Source organism: Megascapheus bottae, unplaced genomic scaffold, assembly GCF_031878675.1.
Source record: "Megascapheus bottae isolate mThoBot1 unplaced genomic scaffold, mThoBot2.hap1 HAP1_SCAFFOLD_79, whole genome shotgun sequence".
NCBI lineage: Eukaryota > Metazoa > Chordata > Mammalia > Rodentia > Geomyidae > Megascapheus > Megascapheus bottae.
In genome coordinates, this window is record NW_028327439.1 from 201,900 (window position 1) to 216,303 (window position 14,404).

At 38.8% G+C, this 14,404-nt stretch overlaps 1 protein-coding gene across 1 annotated transcript in view; it reads right to left on the reverse strand.

Moving 5' to 3' along the window:
* LOC150039835 (uncharacterized) overlaps nt 1–12,509 on the reverse strand; it is a 31,578-nt gene extending 19,069 nt beyond the window's left edge. The window contains exons 1-7 of the mRNA XM_090327560.1: nt 11,965–12,509; nt 8,671–8,730; nt 6,367–6,426; nt 4,333–4,383; nt 3,415–3,468; nt 2,601–2,651; nt 1,319–1,375 (exon numbers count right to left, since the gene is read on the reverse strand). Of these exons, the coding sequence (XP_090183686.1) occupies nt 1,319–1,375; nt 2,601–2,651; nt 3,415–3,468; nt 4,333–4,383; nt 6,367–6,426; nt 8,671–8,730; nt 11,965–11,975 (344 nt within the window). The 5' untranslated portion in view covers nt 11,976–12,509. The remainder of the gene's footprint in view (nt 1–1,318; nt 1,376–2,600; nt 2,652–3,414; nt 3,469–4,332; nt 4,384–6,366; nt 6,427–8,670; nt 8,731–11,964) is intronic.
* Nucleotides 12,510–14,404: the final 1,895 nt, after the last annotated feature.

A 14,404-nucleotide genomic window follows, 5' to 3' on the forward strand; every position in this document is an offset into this window, starting at 1 on the left:
CTAGAAATGAGTTTTCCTGTGATAGTGACCTGAACATTACACTTCTGCAAAGGAAAAGCTGATGGATTCATATTTAAGGACCTATCATCTTAATACCAATGCATAGTCCCCCTTTTTAAGTACATTTACACTCTAGAGGGACACATCTTCATTGCAACCAAGAAATTCCTGATTAAGTCCCTAGACTAACTTCTTACATCCATCCATATCCACCAGAATAAACATGAAACACGTATAAATGTGAGGCGGGTTCCATCAACAGTGATGATGAGTGGGTACTTGTAGAACCAGCTTCACCTGCTGTTGAAGGTTCCTCTACGCCCTGCCAACTGCAGCCTGTTCCTGGCTCTTTCCAAATTCTTTGTTTCTTGCTCTTTCAAGATTCTTTTGTCCTTCACACAATCTGAAAAATCTCATACCAAAGCATTTTGAATGAAATGTTCTTTTAGATTCTGTGGGTGTTTTTACAGTGTCTTAAACACAACAGGGACACGAAACATTGCTTTCCTGACATGTTTCCCTTTTATCCAGATAAGTTTCTGTTTTACCCAAAGAAACAAAGTTAGAAAGACTCCTATACACACTGTATTCAGATCAGATAGAAACTAGGTTAATGGTGTTCTCTGGTGCTGGAAACTTCCATGAACATCACAATTCTCAGTCTGCACATTTGTCTACTTGGATAGGTATGTTCAGTATCCATACATGCTAGGAAACTCAATTGGAGGCATCTTAGAGAAATTAAACTCTTCTACTTGCAAAAGGTAAGACTTTTCCCTAAAAGTTAAGAATACTATGACCCAATAAATCTATCTGATCTGATGGAGAATACCCTCTTCTGGTTTCAGTTCAACTGATTTCAATGGAAATCAAGACTTAGATATCATCTAAATATCAGCATTCTAGGTGTCCTCTATTCTCTGGTGACTTTCCTGCCTCTAAGGTAGGGACAAGGAACAGAATTCTAGAAGCAAGGCTACCATTGATTGTGGTTGCAGGCATCTATAGAAGGAAGGATATAGTCTTCCTTTATGGGCCATATAGACCGCTGGGATTACTTTTTTGTTTCAGAAAGGGATTCCCAGCTGCCTGGGCTCATGTGACTAGCTGACAGGCACTGTGGTGATCTAAGGATTTGAGATGCTAGTACTTGACTTCATAGCACCCCATGCGCCAGTGTATTTTGAACTACTCTATCATTTTCTAATAAGTTTCAAACCAGATCATGATTACCTGCAAATATGGACAGGCAGTCCTGTGTAGTCTGAAGACACATTATCCTCCAGAATGATATATTACTAAAAAAAAATCAACTCACCAATTACTGTTTTCTTCATTAGAATGAAAAACAACCATTGTTAAGTCGTTGTCTTCACTGTGGACATATTAAACATATACAAAAATCAGGTTGCACCATGTTGGAAAAAAATCACACATTATTTTCTGACACTACTAGGTATAGAAATTATGACCTTGAGTATGCCACCCAAGTATCTGCCAATGGAGCTGTATCTCTAGCTTTTCTGTCCCTAACACCCCTTATCTCCAGTACTCAGGTCTCAACTCAGAGCACTATCTGTGATACTCTCTGTTCATGGTATGTGAATCTTTGTGCCTAGGCTTGGTTGATCCACTTGGGCTTTCACCAGAATCTACGATGGATGTGCATGCTTTTGGTTCATATGTATAATTATATCTACACAGGTGGCAAAGATCAGAGGACAGCAATATGAAAACATCCAGGGTAGAAATTTATTTTTGTAATTGTCCATCTCCAAGGATCCAGTAAAATGTTGCACTGTATGTGTGGTTCCAGAAGCAGAGCCTCAGGTATAAGCAAGAAAGCAGAATATTCCTGAAGCCCTGACTAGAAGCCATAGTATCAGAGTACCCCCATTCCACATGCTCGTGGACCCAATCTGTCTCCAAACTCTTTTATTTGAAATGTGAATTTTTTCATGATCCCTGTATTCACATGTGAGCAGTAAGAAGTAAAATAAAATCATAATGCCATGGATTCATCTCTTTCACCAGTATAAATGCTGTCTATAAAGTGTTCATAGTGTCACCAACCATAGAACCACAGTGTCTAAAATGTGGCATGAAGTGGACAATGAAAATATTATGCATAAATTAAAGTTTTGGATCTAGAGAAAGAGCACACCCATCAGAGAACTGGGCATAACCAGCAAAAATATGGGAAAGAGTTGTACAAGAGGTTATTTACCCCTTTCACAATGAAACAAACTTGTAGTCTCTTTGATATGGCATTTTATTTCTTCACCTTGAAAAAATTCATTTGGTCAGAACAAATGCATTGAATTGTGTGTCACTGCTGTAACACCAAAGGAACAAATCTAATTCTAGTAGGATCTCATATATCAGCAAGGTGTGGATTGTCTAGGAATTTTGCTTCACGGCTTACTAAAATAGTAAAACACTTTTGTGAGACTCGTTTCTCATTTATTCAACAACCATGGAAAAGGAGTAATATTACAGACAAAAGCTGCACTGAGAACATTTTGAAAATAATTCCCAGAAACACTCTGATTAACAACCATGTATATTTACATATGTTTATCTACATATAGATATCTGACCTTTTTGTCAATTCTTCGGTCCCAACTTCTGTTGGATCTTTTCCATCCGTGCTAGAGGATTAAACGATAGAGTCAAATGCCATGTGAACTCATAGTCTTAGGTTTTATTCAAATTGGCTACAGTTTACCTAACACAAATAAATTCATAGGAATAGAAATAATACATAACTTAGCAAAATGAACAAAGGTATTTCCATTTTTCCCTGGAAAGGAAAATTAATTTCTTTTGTAAAAGAAAACTTTTATGCATGATTAAAGTCTTTTTCTTTCCTAGTAAACTTAGCACAATGCTATTGATATTATGCAGTTTAATGCTAGTTGGAACTCACTTCAGAGGAACTCAGTGCTTTAGAACTTCTAATTTTCTGCATTCTAAGTCTGCTCTACTCCCTCTTTCCTTTCATTTATTTGGTTGTTTTTTTAACTGCCTCTCACAAATGGACAAGGAACGGTACCCTAAGAAGAAGGATTCTCATCAGTTCTGATAGTGGGTATCAGAATTCTGGAGAATGAAAAAGATCTGTTGTTCTTTTCATTGAGAAACCACTAAGACCATTCTCACTGTTTCTAACTGGGATTCTTACCACTGTTGGCTCTGTGAAAGTTGCATGCAGGCACTGATATGTAAATAAGGATTTGGTTGCTAGGTTTCACTTCAAAGCAGACCATGATCAAGTGTGTGTTCATTTATGCTATCATTCTCTATTTCAATACACATAAGGATTACATGAGAACTCTCTGAGAAGCTGCCATATTGATTGGGCATTGTACTTACATTGAAATCAGTTTAACTTTCAGATGATAGACAACTCACCAAATGTCAATGTTTGAGTCACAAACCGCAGTGGCTGGAAACGTCGTGACATCACTAGTAATGAAATAAAATTAGAAACAGATAATTGAGTTGGACCATGTAGAGGAACTCAAACATGTTTTATACAAGCTGGATATCGAAATCATGGCCTTGCCCCTACTAGGAAAATGTTCTGCCACTTGAGCTACATCTACATCTCCAGGTCTTGTGTTCCCTCGAGTGATTTTCTCTCTTACTGCAGTGCAAAACTGAGAGGCATGTTATTAAATGAAAAGCAGTATTCCATTTTTCCATAGAAATGGAATTGTATCTCTTGGGGATATTAAATATGGACCTCAGAAAATTAAAGGTTTCATCCAAGATGGAAGAATTTTTCTCAGTACATCTACCACAATGCCTAATTCCATCTTGTGTAACTTTCAATGCAAGTCAAAGGAACTCAACCCTGAATTCCCTAATTTTCTGCTTCCTCCATTCCTTCAATAATCTGGGATATCTTTACTGATTTCAACTCTCAGATAGGAACAATGGACAGTAGGCCAGAAGCAGGAATTCCATCAATATAATGGTGGGCTTTTCAGTATCACCATTCTGGAGAATGCAGGGTCAATCCACACTCAATAAGAACTTTAATACTAGGCTCTACACACCATTTCACCACAGGGTTACTCCTGAGTAGGACTGTCACCTCCGTTGGCTAATAGAAAGCAACATACAAGCACTGACATTATGAAAAATTTGGTTGCTTCCTAGACTACAGAGCAGCCAATCCACCAGTGTTTTTTGACCAACTCAATCATCCTCTATTTCTGTCAATATTCAAAATGACTTCATAAAGATATTCCTAGGCTGGCTATATAATCTGTATTGTCCTCAGACTCCAAAACGGTTGTACACTGAGATGTCAAATCAACTCACCAAACATTTGCGCTCGGTTCAGATATGAGGACCTCTAATGTGTGGTGCTCACTATAACAAAATACAAAACATAGAGACAATTAAGTGGGACACTGGGAGAAGAAACAATGCATTTCCCTAAAAGGTTGGGGGTTTTAACTATGGTTTTCGCTAGATATGCATTTGAGTTGTGTATCTAACTGTTCTATAGCTTCAATCCCTGTCTCTGAAACTGCAGCTTAAAGTTTGGGCCCAGTGCTGAATGAAGCTTCTGAGGACAGAAGATTGCTTTTGTCTATGCTGACTCAATCATCCCTTGCTGGCTGTGCTCTCAGGATGATCTGGCATGGGTAGATGAACCACTGTCAGACCTCTGTGATCTACTGGATCATGTACTGAGAGAACTGAAGACACATGACAAAAACAAAGTCACTAAGGAAAAGAATGTGTCTGAAAGGCTAATTCAGTTCAGCAGCAAAATGCTGATGAGGGAATGTACAGATCAAGAGTGGAAGCAACACCCATGGCACAAGAAGAAAAGGAGCACAAGGCCAAATACCACAGCAACTGCACAGGAATACACACACACACACACACACACACACACACACACACAATTGGTAATTTCCTTGATGAAGAATGTGATCTTGTGAGAAAACCCAGCAACTGTCCATTTCAAAAATTACAATCATGTCTTGATGCCAAGACTTTAAGGCTTTACCCAAATAAATGACGTCTGTGCACTATTCATGGAGTCAGAAACCTTCGATTCACATTTATGAAAAAGTTGCATTAACTGTACAGAAGAACATGGCATCTGCCAAATAGGATAGAAATCTAAAGGAGGAGTGGATGGGCCAAACAATTGTCCAAGCCAAAAGGGAGACTTTGTGGAGACATTCCCTTCTACTGTCTCGAACAAGAGACAAATGTTCACAGCCACTTTCAGACCTATAATCCCCAGTCGTGGGAGGTAAATTGTTAGTGCACAAGTTCTTCCTTTGTGATCCTTTGTTACTGCAGTCCTAGAAAATGTGTACAAACCCTTCAATCTGTGTCTCATGCCCAGGTGGTCTGATCAGAGTTTTCTAAGAGTTCCCTTCACTGCTCACAAGGACCGGGAGAATTCACTTTCTCCTGGAGTCTGAGTCCTTCACCCAACTTTCAGAAGGATGGAATGGCACAGACAAAATCTCACTGCCGTGACACTCCAATAGTTCTCCACATTTTATGTGCTCAGTCTCTGAATATCATTGTACACATGTATATCCATATTCTGGTATCTGTCCTTTTATGCTATCCTCTCTAGATATACGTGTGATCTGCTTTGAATCATTAAATTATACACAGTAAAACACTGTGGAAATTCCTAAAACTATTTTTCACCCAAATTTGGTACAATTCATCAAAAACAATCACAAAATATACTATTTTTGGAAGGGGAATTTCCTAGAAATGAGGTTCTTGGTCCAAAGAAATGTTGACCTCTGATAAAGAAATCTTTTATAAAATGATTGACAAAGAATTCTTTCCTTATGGACATATATTGTGGATTTGTGTCTTTCCTTATTTTCCATTTCACTTGCTATGCAGGAAATCAAGCTGATATACCATCTACACTGCTGCTTCCATGACTCCCTCAGTTCCCACTTGCTGGTGCTACTGTTGGCTGTCTTTCTAGCCTCCTTGATTGATAGAAAGATCTGTAGGCTCCCATCCAATGTAATAGTATGCCTTTCAAGGTAACAGAGGAGTGGAGTATGAAGAAGTGATTCAGGTTCCATTAGTGTTTTTTTTTAAGTGAAATCTGTTTCCAATACATTCAATTGGTGTGAGCTTTATAAATGAACTATGACCATCTTCATTTCCCTTTATAGATCCTACTACTTGACTTTCAAAGAAAACAGGAACAATTGTCTTTTGACCTTTTCTATTCTTATTTATGTCAAAACTTAAAACAAGGATGTACTGATACAGATCGACTGTCATATATATTGTCTACGGTTACAACACTTTACATTGTTTATCACTCAGTTGACAAGTACATGGACTCACCATATGTTGAGGGCCGGCCAGGACTGGGATACATTTCCCCTCTGGGTGTCAGATTCCACACTGCGAAGAAATTAAACACATACACAAAAATTGAGCCAGAACAGCACAGAAAAATATCTACATTGCTGGGTATTGAAACCATGGTCTTCTCCATGCCAAGCATGGGATCTGATATTAGAGCTACACCTCCACCTCTACTATCCCTGCCAGGCCTCCTTGAAGTATTGAGGTTTGACTTCAGAATCTTGGGTTAGACAAAGCTGCATAGGAGTGATTCGAGTTTTGGCAATGCTGCCTCATCATGTGAACCTCTGTTTTCTCTTAGAATGGCAGGGAATGGACTGGTGAACCACTGAATAACATTTTTTGGAAGATCTGATGATAGCAAGTGGAAGGCACTCAGAGTAGAAATGGCTTTGAATGGCTATTTCCAATCCTGCACCAAAACATTGGACTACAAATGTGGAGTTTGAGTGATAATGCATTATATTAGAGCACAAGAGCAGAGGGGCATGTCATAACACCAGTGCATACTCATATGAATACACATATCACACACACACACACACACACACACACACACACACGCACACACACACACACATACACACAGAAACACATAGGTTACACAGTCCATAATTTCTTTGGTTGAGTATGTGATTTCTTTGGAACACTCAGTCACTCTTCACTTCAGCAATTAAAATCATGTCTTGATCCCAAGACTTTAATGATTCGCCCAAGATAAATGATGTCTATACTCTACGCATCAACTCATAAACCCTGGATTCATATTTGTTAAAAATTGGCATTGGGATGGGAATTTGGCCTCGTGGTGGAGTGCTAGCCTAGAATGCATGAAGATCTGGCTTCAATTCCTCAGTACCACACACATAGAAAAAAAAAGTCAGAAATGGTGGTGAGGCTCAAGTGGTAGAGCTCTAGACTTGAGAAAATCCAAGGACAGGATTCAGGCCCTGACCTCAAGCCCAGGACTGGCCAAAAAAATGTTAGTATTTACTGTACAGAAAGAATGGCATGTGCCAAGTAGGTCAGAAAATTAGAGGATGAATCCATGGGCAAGAAAACTATCACAACAAAACGGGACTTTGTGCTTCAATTATTTTCTTCATCCTTGAGTCAGAGCCAAGTGTGCATGGGCCCTTGGAGAACTGAATTGCCTCAGTGCTCTCAAATACATTGTTAGTGCAGAAGCTACTTCATTGTGATTTGTCACTGAGCTCTAGAAAACATACACAATCCCTTGGAATAAAGTCTCATGGAGGTGATCTGATTATAGATTTTTCTAAGAGTTCTCTTTATGGCTCACTAGAACAACAGGAACTCCATTCTCCTCACTCATTTTAGTCATTCACCCAACTCGTGAAATGATGGAATGGCACAGATAAAAGTGCACTACTGTGACATTCAAAATACTGCCCACAAACTTGATGCACACTCTCTGTACAACTTTATACACATACCTATCTATATTCCAGTATCTGACACTTATGGGTGACTTCTCTAGACATACGTTTCCTTCCCCTTATTATCACTACTTTATCTTTAAATTATACACAGTCAAATACTATGTTAATTCTCATACCTACTTTTTTCTCAAAGTATCTATAATTCATCAAAAACTATCTATATATTGTATATGCAAGAGAGTACTTCCTGAATTTTCCTGGAAAATAATGCTTCTTACTGTAATAAATGTTCACCTCTGCCAAACAAAGTGTTTATGCAACATTGGCCAAGAGATCTTGCCTTATGAATCTACAGTGTTGACTGTGGCTTTGTGGCTTCCCTTATTTTCCATTTCACTTGCTATGTAGGAAATCAAGATGACATATCCTCTACATTTCTGCTTCCGTAGCACATCTGTTCCCTACTTGGTTGCAGTATTAGTGGCTGTCTGTCCTACCTCTCTGATTGATAAAAGGATCCGCAGGACCTCTATCTGATGTGATGCTGAGTCTTTCAAGGTAACATAAGTGTGGGGTATAAAGAACTGATTCAGGCTCCATTAGCTACTTTGTATGTGAAATCTGATTCCATTCCATTCAATTAGTGTGAGTTTCATATATTCACTGTGACCATCTTCATTTATCTGCGTAGATCCTGCAACTTGACTTCCAAAGAGAATAGGAACAGTTGTTTATTGGTGTGTTCCATTGTGGCCTGTTTATTTTCAAAACTGAAAACAAGGTTGTACTGACACTGTGTGCCTGCCATGGGTATTGTCTATGGTTACAACACTGCATATTGGTTAGCACTGTGATGAGAAGTACACGGGGGACTCACCAGATGTTCAGGGCCGGCCAGGACTGGGACAATTTTCCCCTCTGGGTGTAAGTGTCCACACTGTGAAGAAATTAAACACATACGCAAAAAATAAGTCTAAAAAGTAAAGAAAACTATCATTTTCTATCTACAATGCTGAGTATTGAAACCATGGACTTCTCCATGCCAAGCATGGGATCTGCTACAGGAGCTACCCCTCCACCTCTGCTATCCCTACCAGGCCTCTGTGCAGTACTGAGATTTGACTTCAGAAGCCTGTACTAGATGAAGCTGCATGGGATGAGACTAGCATTTGGCAACGCAGTCTCATCACATGAACCCCTGTTGTGTCCTCAGCATGGCCAGGAATGGATTGGTGAACCACTGCTCAACTCAATAATGACATTTACTGAGAGGACTGATGATAATAAATGGAAGGAAATCAGAGTAGAAATGGCTTTGAAAGGACATTTCCAATTCAAAATATTGGCAACAAAATATTGGACCGGAAATGAAGAGTTGAAAAGAAAATATCAGACTTAAGCACAAGAGCAGAGGGGCAGATGTCATAATACCAGAGTACCAGCACACAAACACACATATAAACACACACACACACACACACACACACACACACACACTCACTCACACAAACACTCTCTAATTTCTTTGAGAATATGATTTCTTTGGAACACCAGTCACTGTTCATTTCCACAATTAAAATCATTCTTGAGCCTAGACTTCAATGCTTTACCCAAGGTAAATGATATCTACACACTATTCATTGAGTCATAAACCTTGGATTCAGATTTTGAAAAAGTATTCACTGTACCAAAAGAATGTGGTATTTGTACACAATGGAATTCTATGCTGCTGTCAGAAAGAATGACATTGCCCCATTTGTTAGGAAATGGAAAGACTTAGAAAAAATCACATTAACTAAAGTAAGCCAGACTCAAAGGAACTTAGGCTCAGTGATTTCCCTCATTTGTCATAATCAGTGGAAACCTTGGGCTGTCCTAGCAGAGATTTGCAATAGGGCAAAACCTTGATACAAAAGGCCATATATTAGGACGCTAAATGAAAGGATCTCTAGGATATAGAAACATAAGCCATATAATGAATGATTGTTGTTCTTAAGGTACTATGTTATCTCTTATCTCTTTTGCTGTCCCTTGGTTATCTCATATTGTTACAGTATCTCACTTTGTTACCTGATATATCGGATATATTTGTTTTTGGTTATTTGAAATTGGATAGAGAAGGGGGGGAAACAAGATGTGGGGTGGGGGTGGGGGAGGGAAATGGGGACCAAGACATGTGAAAGGTTATCAATGTATGTGAAGTGATGCACCATCTATCTGGCAAATATCATGTAACCCTTCTATTAATTACAATAAAAAATATATGACAAAATAAGAATGGCATGTGCCAAGAAGGGCAGCAATCTAGAGGAGGAATCATGGGCCTGACAATTGTCCACAACCAGGAAAACAGGGAAAAGGGATCTACAAGGAACTTCCTTTTCCTCAGCCCTGAGTAGGGGCCAAGTAGCTGTGGGCCCTTTGATTTGAGCCCTATATTCCCCAGTGTTGTGATGTAAATTGTTACTGCGGAAGCTACTTTTTCTGTGCTCATTTGTCATTGCAGTCTACAAAATGTGTACAGCCTCTCAGAATAGGGTCTTATAAACAAACTATCCTATCAGAGTTTTCTAAGAGTTCTCTTCACTGTTCACTGCAACATCAAGAACCCCATCTCCTCACTGGTGTCTCAATCATTCACCAACTTTAAAAGGACAGTATGGCGCAGATAGAGCTGCACAGCTGTGACATTCAAAATAGTTTCCATAATGCAGGGATCAAGTGACTAAAGTCCTAGCTACTCAGGAGGTTGAAATCTGAGGATCATATTTCAAAGCCAGCCTTGCCACTGTAATTTCCAATGAGACTGGAATCTCCAGCTAGCCACCAGAAACCCAGAAATAGTGCTATGGCTCAAGTGGTATAGCCCCTGCCTTGTGCTGAAGAGCTCAGAGACAATAGCACGCAGGCTCAGAGTTCAAGTCCCCATCCTACAAAATAAAAACAAAGAAAAAAATCGGTCCTACACACTTATTTAGTCTCTGTATATCTTCAAACATATGCCTGTCTATGTTCATTATTTGACCTATCATAGCTGACCTCTCTAGATAGAGATAGGATCTGCTTTGAATCATTAAATTAAGCACAGTCAAATACTAAGTAAAATCCTATATGTACTTTTTAATTTTTGCTAATTCTGGAGCCTGAACTCAGGGCCTGGGCACTGTCCTTGCGCTTTCTCAAGGCTAGTGCTATATCACTTGAAACACAGCACCATTTCCAACTTTTCCTGTGTATGTGTTACCAAGAAATAGAACTGAGGGCTTCCTGCATGCTAAGCAAGACTCTACTACTAGGCCATACACCTGGCCCTTCCTATATGTACTTTTTCACACAAATTAGCTGCAATTCACTGAAGACTAACTATAAATATGATATATATATATATATATATATATTCAAGAGGGTATTTCTTGTGTTTTCCTAAAAGAGAGACTTCGGGATCTAACTAAATGTTCATCTCTAAAAAACAAGGCTTTTAGACAAGACTGATGAAGAATTCTTTCTTTGTGAACCTACACCAATGTTTTCTGCGGTTTTGTTGTTTCCTAGATTTTCTTTCCCTTGCTATGTAGAAGCTGAATCTGATATATCACCCAAATTCTGCTTCCATGTCTCCTCTTTTCCCTTTCGCTCGTTATGTAGAAACTCCAGCTGATATGGCTTTTAAATTTTGTATCCGTGATCACTGTTTTCCACTTCACGCATTATAAAAAAAATTCCAGCTGATATATCATCTAAATGTTTGATTCTGTTTCCCCTTTACTCCTTGCTTCCACCAATACTAGCTTTCTTTCCTGACTGTCTTATGGAGAAAAAGATCTGCACAGCGGAAGCAAGATTCCTATCCATCATGATGATGGTATTTCAGGTGAAATAGTCCTGGCTTTTGACACATTTATCCTGATTCCTTTAGCTACTTCATATCTGAATTCCCCCTCACTTCAAACTAGTCATTGTGACTTGAGTGCCTCACCTGTGATACTCTTTTAGCTCCTCATAGTTAACTTTAGAACAGCCTATGAGAAAGTTTCTTTTGACCTCTTTCCTTTGGTATTTATTTTCAAAACAGATAATAGTTACATGATATGGTTGGGCAGTAATATCAACTTTGTCTTGGTACCATATTTCAAAATGATTTTACTTTCAAATGACAGGTAAATCCACTCACCAATTGCTCATGCTGGATCAACAGCTGCTGCCAGAGCCCAGTTTACATGGACTCAGGCATGCCTATCACAGCATCTCAACTGCAGTATTTTAAACAGAAGGAAGTCTGGTGGTGCTGGCATACGCTGGTAGTTCTCCTCTGTAGGAGATACAGCTGAGGCTCAGGGTTGAAGCCAGTGGCAGCCAACAGTCCCTGAGACTCTCATCTGCAATTCACAAACAGAAATGGAGATGTGGCACAAAGTATCTGAAAACTAGCTCCAAGCAAAAGAGCTCAGGGACAGTGCTAATGTCCTGAATTTTAAGTACCAAGACCACAAAAAGAAAAAGAGAAAGAAAGAAAGAAAAAGAAACGTGTTTAATTTGTGAATGTGTGACATATCATTTCCATAGAGTTGACATTTATTAACAAAGAAAGTATAGGTATATTCTCAATCTCATCAGCCAAGCTTGGGACTTTTACTCATGGTTTAGCATCTTTGAATCCCATGACTTACATATTACATTTGTTGAGGGTCAACACTGCTACAGTGTAATCCGGATATATCTCAGTATAGTATAACTAGGTAACAAACCATTCACCTACGAGAGGGAAAACACAGAAGAATTTCACACTGATTGTGTTGAAAATATACTTAATATACCAAACATTATGGAAAGTCATGCACACAGAACTGTTTTAGGTGGTGGTGAGCCTTTTAAAATCTATAGCCTATGAAACCTTGAAAGCTATAATTCTTCAGAGTTAACCAATCCCGGGAGAAGTACATTCTGCAATTACTTTTCATAGTTCTGTTACAGAACAAGAGAAGAAAAATTTTTGAATCAACAAAATTTCACTGATATACAAGGCACCTTTACAGATAATGCATTGCTTCACGGGACCTAGAGATGTAAATAAATCCATTATTAAGAGAGTTTATATCACCGTTATTGTGGATTTTCTACTTGGAAACATTTTATAAAAGAAATAGAAAGCAAGAGAAATCTTGTGCATTCTATAATATTTCACACAGAGTGGGTATATGTTAAGATAATACAATGTCAATGGGAATAAAAAGATATTATAATCCTAGCTACTAAGGAGTTCTGAGGATCTCAATTCAAAGAAACCTAAGAAAAGAGCCAGGAGACTCCACTTATCTAAAAGAAAAAAAAAGCTGAACTTGAAAAAGGGTATCAATGTATGTGAAGTAATGCACCTTCCATCTGCGAATGTAATGTAACCCTTCTATTAATTACAATAAAAATATATGAAAAAAAGCTGAAATTGGACCTGTAGCAGATGTCATAATTCACTAATCCTGGGTGCAAAAAAAGTTGTGAAAGCATTTAAGACCCCTAATTAAAACCCCAGTGTTACCACACATTCACAACATCTGTACATACACACAAACACACCCACATACTCAAAACTGTCCAATAATAATAATAATGATATGATATTTACACTAATGCATCCAGACACATATAATACATTCCTACACTCTTCAAAAGAAAAAGTAACATGAAAATAAGAAAATTCTTCTTGTAAAAATATATAAATAAATACATTTAGGTAAAATACTGGTTCTGACTTTTAGATCTGGAGCAGACACTTGTAAAGCACATTGTATCCAGCCATACCATTTCATACACAAGGGAAACAGAACTCCCAATGCTTGCAGTCCCTAGTCCCTAGGCCCTGGCCATGGGAGCCACAAGAGGTCAAGACATAGCAGGAAGTCATGTAGCCAGCCCTGCTTCTGCTGTAGAGCTGTAACAGAAATGTGAAGAGCTTCATGTAACCTAAAAGAATTAGGCAAAAGGACTCAAACTGTCTCCAGCCTTTCAGCTTGTAAATAGCTAGACACAGAGGAGGATCAAACTCTGTCACAAATTTAAATCATAGCTGATTTTCCTGCTACCTTTCAGGCTAAGAACTTTCTTTTCTTTTTCTTTTCATTCCTTTTGGTTCATCACTTCCCCTAAACCCAGTTTGTTAAATCTTCAGAGGAAATGGGCTTTAGGTGATTGACTAATCAGAAATCCCAGCTATTAAGGAACTGAGATCTGAAGACAAGAAGTTCAAAGCCTCAAAAAGCTCCGTGGAACGCTAATCTCCAATAACCAGCAAAAGTTGTACATGGAGTTGTAGCTCAAGTGGCAGAGTGGTAGGAGTTGGAGAAAAAAAAAGTTAAGGAACAGTGTCCAGGCCCCAGTTTCAAGCCCCCATACACACACACACACACACACACACACACACACACACACACACACACACACACACACACACTTTATTCAGGTAGCTACCAGGCAAAGCCTTCATATGTAAGAACCAGAGAGATCCCCAGTCAGCTCTCACTCCTCCAAGTCCCCTTCAATCAGCCCCTTCTCCCCCTCACATGATCCAACAAGCCCTCCCTGGAAAAAATTCATTCTTTTTACTTTAATCCCTATGG